At 57.2% G+C, this 7,634-nt stretch overlaps 3 protein-coding genes across 3 annotated transcripts; 1 reads left to right on the top strand and 2 right to left on the bottom strand.

Annotated features, from left to right (window-relative positions):
- Positions 1 to 2,034: 2,034 nt before the first annotated feature.
- IUM83_01038 (Diacylglycerol acyltransferase) lies at positions 2,035 to 2,553 on the bottom strand (the record flags this gene model as incomplete). Its single annotated transcript, XM_067924866.1, has 1 exon — positions 2,035 to 2,553. One exon carries the CDS (start codon positions 2,551 to 2,553, stop codon positions 2,035 to 2,037), a length of 519 nt encoding a protein of 172 aa, XP_067788592.1.
- A 1,831-nt stretch (positions 2,554 to 4,384) lies between these two features.
- On the bottom strand, positions 4,385 to 5,572 carry IUM83_01037 (Diacylglycerol O-acyltransferase 2; the record flags this gene model as incomplete). Its single annotated transcript, XM_067924865.1, has 1 exon — positions 4,385 to 5,572. One exon carries the CDS (start codon positions 5,570 to 5,572, stop codon positions 4,385 to 4,387), a length of 1,188 nt encoding a protein of 395 aa, XP_067789080.1.
- A 1,112-nt stretch (positions 5,573 to 6,684) lies between these two features.
- IUM83_01036 (Coatomer subunit epsilon) lies at positions 6,685 to 7,563 on the top strand (the record flags this gene model as incomplete). The annotated part of the gene is made up of 1 exon (XM_067924864.1): positions 6,685 to 7,563. One exon carries the CDS (start codon positions 6,685 to 6,687, stop codon positions 7,561 to 7,563), a length of 879 nt encoding a protein of 292 aa, XP_067788504.1.
- Between the last annotated feature and the right edge of the window lie 71 nt (positions 7,564 to 7,634).

Here is a 7,634-nt window from a genome sequence, read left to right as displayed (position 1 = left end):
GTCCGTCAACGTGGAGCGTCTGCCGTCGGGGCGAGCGCTGATGTAGCGAGTGCGGGCCAGCGCGATCGAGCACCGAGCCCTGAACGCAGTGGCGCGACAAGACCCGGGGGCAGTGGATAGATCAGACGGGCGCCGACTCGACTAACCCGTGAGCGCAAGACCGACATGAGATGGCTGCTTCAGCCTTGGCGAAGCCTCACCGTAACGAGATTAGGCCCGCTCCACGAATCGTGAAGCGCGGCCGCGACCCTGTCGGCGTCTAAGCGAGCGAGCGAACAACGGTCGAGATGACCATCCGTGCGGGCAATGACCCGCAGAGTGGAGCGGCGTCCCGGTCCAGCTGGAACGACGAGCGCTTCGTCGCTGCTGCGCTCTGGCCGCCACCCCAGACAAGCGGGTGTCTTGAGTCAGGAGGAAGTCGGCAAGGAGGGTCCCCGTCAGGCTGCGGCAGGCGTGGTCGCGGATGATTTATCGCGGCTGCAAGAGCCCTCGCGCTTCGACGGCGAAGCTGGCAGCGCACCTAGCATCTGCGCCTCGCATATTCTGCCGCTACCCAGCACGCACACGCTGAACCGGCCGCGCTCGGGGTGTCATCCTTTCAGATATTGGCGATGTCGCCACCGGCCGCCGCGCTTGCTCCATCTCCGCACTGCGCAGTTGCTGCTGCGACTGTCCTCGGCCCCGCTGGACCGCTCGCTCGCGACGCGCGGTGCAGTCATATACCCCTCCCTACGCGGCGGCATCCTTCCGTTCGCCCCTGAAAAAATCAGCGGCAGCAGGTTTTCTGCATATCGGAGCCCAAGAAGGATCCATCCTCCGCTCGTCGACAGCTTGAAGTCGCGGCCCAGATCCGGTGTCCAGCCACTTGGCGGCATCCCCGTTCGTGTTCGCGAGAGAGCACGACGGACAAGCCCAAGCCTGCCTGCAGCCTACTGCGGTGACCGAGAGCGCGGCGCGGAGCGACAAGAGGACGAGGAGAGCCTATCCTCCCGCTTTCTCCGACTTCGCGCCGGCCGGCACCGCTCGGCCACTTGCACGCAAACTGCCGAGCAGCCTGCTTGGCACTGCCAGTTGGGGCAGTTCAGCAGCACATACCCTGCAGCAACAGCCGGCCGGCCTAAAACGCCCACATCAACAGCGCTCTCTGCAGTGAGGCCAGCGGGGCCCGAGCCCCGGCGCCAGTCCGCCCAGCCTATCTATGCGGCACCGAGGCCGCTGCAACTTGCAAGTCGAGTCGAGCCCTCCGCATCGACGACTGTAGTAGCTTAGCAGCGGCTGTGCTGGCGGTGGCGGCCTCGATAATGGCCACAGCGGGCCGTGTGGCCGTATCGACTGGCACCGCGATCGCTCGCTCCGTTGCGGTGGCGGATTCACGCGGCAACTGGCCACGGTAGACAGGCGTGGGCGCCATAGTGAAGCCCAGTGCGCGGTGGTCAGCGTGGCGGATCCCCTTTCCAAAATAAAGGTGATCCGCGCCCGGGCTGTGCACTGCGCGAGGACCATGATGCACGCGCTGCTGCTGGTAATAATGGACGCTTGCCTCGAGGCTCGCCGTCGCGGCAACCTGCGCGCTCGAGTACGAGTATCGTAGCCGCCGGCCGAGTCCAGTTCGCCGGCTCAATCTTCGTCTACATCTAGCTAGCTAGTCGAAACTTGAAGTTGATGGACCGTTTTTGAAGAAAGATAATCAATCAAGCTTCAACCATTCCCACAGAATTTGAATTCTGGGAAGCTACATGTACATGTATTTAAGAAAACTGACGCAGGTTCATCGAAAACGACTCACTCCCATCAACAGTAGTCGCCATCGACAAGATGTTACAGCAGCAGTAGTTACGCGCAGTATTCAGCATTTAAACTATTGCGTAGTGTTATTAGCTGGTACAAGTGGTGTAAGCTCCCGCATCTGCATGTACTCAAGCTCCATAGGGCCTTGATTCAGCTTCAGCGGATCAATATACTTTCTTCGTCATGCTGCTGCTTCGTGTGCTCGCATTGTATTCAAGATCATGCTTCGCGCTGAACCTGCAACACTCAGTAGACCTCCAATTTGGCGTCCGGGTCGACGGCGAAGACCGACTTGTACTTGTCGAATAGCTTCTGAAGAGCTTGGACATACTGCGTATGGTACTTTTGGACATCGTCCTTCGTCGGATGCTCGATGCGTGGCAGAACCAGAGCTTCCCCAACGACTGTGATGAGGTCAACATCACTGCAAGGCAGGAAAAAGCACTGCGGAAGACCGTAGAAGATCACCCCTGGTAACTTGACTTGGTTCAGCTTCAGACGAAGCTTTAACAGATGTGGGAATGTATGGTAGGCATATTCCTCGCCGAACGTGTAGACCGGGTGCACTTTGTATCCGTACTGCAGAGCCAGCTTGATGAATCCGAAGCGCTTCTTGATGTACACTCGATGCTTGCCACGCTCGTACAATGTTGCCTCCTCGAAGCCGCCAGGAATCAAGCATACATTTTGCCCCGTGGGCATGAACCGGTGGAAAGTGGTTTTGGCGACGCTGCTGAAGTCCATCCAGTTCAGCACGTCTCTCATGACGGGGAACCAAAACAGGTTTTCAGCTACAAGCCAACGGCAATCCGCTTGTTGAAAGCTCATATGGTGTGCACCGTTGAATGCCCAGCCGTTAGAGAGAACTCCATGAGGATGAAAGGCGAACATAGCGCGGTCGTTTGGTTTCACGAAAGGCGACACGTCATTCTCTTGGATCGTCTTGTTAGCAATTGCTTTATCATATTTGCTGTCGATCGAAGTCTTGGCTTTCTCTCGCTCGTCGAAAACGGTGACATTGAGTCGGAAGTACGGATATTGCAGGAAAGCGGAGCGAATCAATCTTCTCATAAAAGGCCATGGATGAAGCGAAGACCGAGTCACGAAGTGGTAGCTTTCGTGAAGTGCGATCAGGCCCAGAAAGATTTGTGCGGGAAGCGGCAGCGAAGTAGCATCGGCGTCTGCAGTGTTGCCCCATACCCACTGAGCCATACAAATGAGCGTGAAGATCCACATTGCAGCGAAGAAACCAATCCCGACAACCCACAAACCGTAGAGAAGTAAGAGAGGTATACGCCGTAGAACTCGACCACGTAGAGTTTGCAGCTCCGGCCGTGTGTCCGAGTCGCCCCATCCGGCTGTGCGACCGCACGCTGCGTTCTGGAGTTCTTGGGTTGCCGACATCGCGTCAATTTTACGAATGGTGCTGAGCTTGAAGGGCCTGTTGAGACTGACGAGATTTAAGTATCTTGTGCTTGCGTGAGCCCTAAGAAGTTACTCAATTGTATTTCGACTGAAATTACTGTGTCGGAATAGTGCGGTGTCGGGGGATTGCGTGAGTCATGAAGAACGTTGGTCAGTACTGTAGTGCCGCGATGTCATGTTCACGGCCAAAACGTGACGCGAACTACTTCAACCAAATCTTCGGGTACAGTGAAAAATTGTCAATATTTTCTGCAAGCGTAACAATGGTCAAGTACAGGAGAAGCCATACCCCAGCCTGTTCACTCTCGTAACGTAGATTGACTAATACATTAAATGAACTTTGTGATGTGCATTGTTGTCCTTGCTGTGTATTCCGGTGTGCCGACAACACGAGCGTAACAAAAATGAAAGTCACATCTCGTTCAACATTCTAGCTATCTGTGACGTTTCTCGCATCAACAGCCACCAACCTGTGCAGATATACAAGATACATTTAGCGAAATGAGGCGAATGAACACCCTCTAGGAAAACGTGCAATGGCGTGAATGACTTTGGCATTTGAAGCGTGATTGTGCTGGTGGTGTCGTCTTCATCCGCGTGAAGTGATGCAAAAGCTACTCCCTTCAATTTAGACAGCACTTACGCCCCAAACCTTGACATGGTAAACAATATCTTGTTGATTCACACCCGACGGAGCACTTTCATTTTCCCCGCAGTTTTCAATTTGCCGTGAGACCCCACAATGGCGCACTCATCTTCGCCGTGCCGACTCGTTCAAGTAGGAGACGCTCTGCTTGGACATTTTGCGCGGGTGTTCGTAGTTTTGCTCGACTTCTTGGCACCAACCATGTCCAAGAACATCAGCTGGGACTATAACGTCGAAGAAGTTGGACCTATCGTCCCGGTGAGAACAGCGAACTTGTCCGAGTGAACTGGCGCTTACTCGATTATTTAACAATTACAAATCATGTTTTTGATGACAGGAGTGGGGCGGATCTGTTGTCGACAAAAAGCGCAGTTCTCGTCGGGCTGAGTTTGCGTAGGCGACGATAATATCGCGCAGCGTGGTGAATATGAGCAAGCGTGTCGGCTGAATCAAACCCTGACAAGACTCGCGAAATCAGTTGCGTTAACAAATATACATGCATTCAACTCACGATTCGCTTTTTACTCAGTAGATTTCCAGCGTGGCGCACGGGTCGACAGCATACACACCCTTGTAGCGATCGAAAAGCCCCTGCAGCGCTTCAATGTATCGGTCGTGGTACTTTTTTACATCTTCTCGGGTCGGGTTCTCGATATGCGGCAGAACCAAAGGTTTACCCACAACTGTAATGAGATCGACATCGGTTCGAGGCAGGTAGCAGCAGTTGAGCCGACCGAAGAACACGACGCCAGGTAGTTTATACTCATTCAGCTTCAAACGAAGCTGCAGTAAGCTAGGGAACGCGTGGTAAGCGTATTCCTCGCCGAAAGTGTAGACCGGGTGCACTTTGTATCCGTACTGCAACGCCATCTTGATGAAACCAAAGCGCTTCTTGATGTACACGCGGTGTTTGCCTCTCCTGTAAAGCGTGGCCTCCTCAAACCCGCCAGGGATCAAACTTACATTTTGTCCCGTGGGCATGATGCGCTGGAAGGTGGCCCTCGCGACGCTGCTGAAGTCCATCCAGTTCAAAACCTCACGCAGCACGGGGAACCAGAAGAGGTTTTCGGCCACAAGCCACCGGCATTCGGCGCGTTCAAATGTCATGTGGTGCGCGCCGTTGATGGCAAACCCGTTCGAAAGCACGCCGTGCGGGTGGAATGCAAACAGCGAGCGATCGTTGGACTGGACGAATGGCGACGAGTCATTTTCTTCGATAGCCTTGCTGGCCGCCGCGTTCAGGTCCAGGAGTTCCTCCCCAGTAGCGTGGCTGGCCTCGCGCAGCTTCCTCTCGGCCTCCTCGCGCTCTTCGAACACCGTAACGTTGAGACGGAAGTACGGGTAGTGCAGAAACATGAAGCGCATGACGCGCCGCATGAATGGCCATTGGTGGAGCGAAGCAGGCGTCAAGCAGTAGTAGCTCTCGTGCACCGCAACAGCACTCAGGAAGATTCTCACGGCATACGGCAGCGGCGCAGCGTCGGTATTCATGACGGCCGTCCAGACCCAACGAGCGATGGAGAAGAGCGAGACGGCCCACATGACGACGATGGAGCCCATTCCAACGACCCATAGTCCGTAGAGAACCCAGAGCTGGAGATGCCGCAGCACGCGTCCTCGTAGCGTGCGTAGCTCCGGCCGCGCGTTGTTATCGGGCCACGCTGGCGTCCGGCCACAGGCAGCGTTCTTGAGCCCTCCGGCGGCTGTCGACATGGCGCCGACTTTTACGAATGACGTCCAGGCACCAGAAGTCCAGTCGTGCGTGGCATGGAGCTGCACCTCGGTGGATCCTCTCCACTGGAGAGTCCAGCTCTCCGAGCGAGTCGCGGCACGACACGCTCAACACAAAAGAGACTATGGCGTGGATTTGCGGGACGCCCGTCGTCGATTGCATCGGCCACGCCCAGTCGATTACGTCCAACGGAGACCAGTTCACTTCAATATGCACTCGTCGGCATCTCCGCTTTGAAGCGAACGAGACATATAGCTGGCTGTAGCAGGGCTGCGCTTGGCGTCAACTGCATCACCAGTGATAGGCAGCAACCCGTTGCAATCGTCGAATGGAGAAGACGACACGGGCGCCTCGCGTTGAGTGCGGCATCCTCTGGCCGTCCGTATCAGTTGCGAATCTACGCCCGCGATGTCATTCACGCCGTATCCACTCGTTCAAATGGGAGATGCCCTGCTCGGGCTCCTCGCTCGGGCAGTCGTACTGGTCGCCGTTCAGCTGGCCCCGACGATGTCCAACAGCATCAACTGGGACTACAGCGAGGAGGAGATGGGCCCGCTGGTGCCGGTGAGCGCATGCTGCTAGGCAGCGGTTGCCTGCCGGTGGAAGACCTAACTCTGCTAGACTAACTACCTGCCTAAATGAACGAACAGGAGTGGAGCAGCGAGCCCGACACCAATTCTTTCAACTGGAGCGATCGTCGAGCAGAGTTCGCATGAGAAGCGCGGCAGCAACGCTGTACTGCCGGATAAACTCCGACAATTCCCAGCGCTCGATGGACGACAAGTCAATATCATTGCTCTCGGTTCGACCAAGGCACCCGTTGTTGCTGTGGTAGTTGAAGTGTTCTGGGCCCGGTACATGTAGCTAAGATCCGCAGCTCGACCCGTTGATTGGTCCTTCAGTAGGACGTATAAGCTGTAACCAATTCTTTTGGTCGAACTCTATAGGCGGCCACCTGCACCTGTCTCTGATTGGCCGTTCTCTCCAGGAGCCAACCTGCTCGCTCTTCTACGTGGCAAAATCCAAGCCCCCTCAATACACGACGCAACACCTTCAGCTAATACGCAGATAAGCAGGTAAACAGACAGCGACGATGGCCGAGCCGGACGAACTCTTCACGCTCAAGAACCAGCTGTGGGTGGGCAACTACCAGAACGCGCTGAGCGAGGGCGCCATGCTGAGCCACCTGGGCGAGGCGCTGCGCAACGAGCGCGACGTGTACGTGCTGCGCGCGCAGCTCGCGCTGGGCAACGCGGCGCTCGTGCTGCAGAGCGTGCCGGACGCGGGCCAGACGCCCATCGCGCTGAGCGCCGTGAAGCTCTGGGCCACGTACCTGAGCGGCCAGGGCGACCGCGAGATGATCGAGCTGACGCTCAAGGAGTGGCTGGCCGACCCCACGAGCGGCGAGAACGCGCACCTGCTGCTCGTGGCCGGCCAGATCTACGCGCGCGAGGGGAAGCTCTCGGACGCGCTGTCGGCGCTCACGCGCGGCGGCTCGCTGGAGCACCTGCTGCACGTGGTGCACCTGTACCTGCAGATGGACCGCCTGGACCTGGCGCTCAAGACGGTGCAGGACATGAAGCGCGTCGAGGAGGACTCGACGCTCACGCAGCTGGCGCAGGCCTGGTGCCTCACGCTGCAGGGCGGCGACAAGGCCGACGAGGCCACGCTGCACTTCCAGGAGCTGGCCGACCGCTTCGGCTCCACGCCGCTGCTGCTCAACGGCGCGGCGGCCGCCTTCATGGCGCTCAAGAACCACGTCGAGGCCGAGCGGCTGCTGCTCGAGGCCGTCCAGAAGGACCCGAGCAACGAGGACACGCTCATCAACCTCATCGCCGTCAGCGCGCACCTGAACAAGCCCACCCACCAGTACATCCTGCAGCTGCAGCAGGTGGCGCCGGCGAGCCCGTGGCTCGAGAACTACGTCATGCTGGACCGGGGCTTCTCCGAGATGGCGGCCACCTTTGCGTAGACACGGAGCGAAGACAGGAAGCGACTCGGGAGAAGATGCATTTATACGTGGTAAAACCCAACTCGAGCCTC

This window comes from Phytophthora cinnamomi (assembly GCF_018691715.1).
Source record: "Phytophthora cinnamomi strain GKB4 chromosome Unknown Contig53, whole genome shotgun sequence".
In the NCBI taxonomy this organism is placed as follows: domain Eukaryota; phylum Oomycota; class Peronosporomycetes; order Peronosporales; family Peronosporaceae; genus Phytophthora; species Phytophthora cinnamomi.
This window is presented reverse-complemented; position numbering and strand designations above follow the sequence as displayed.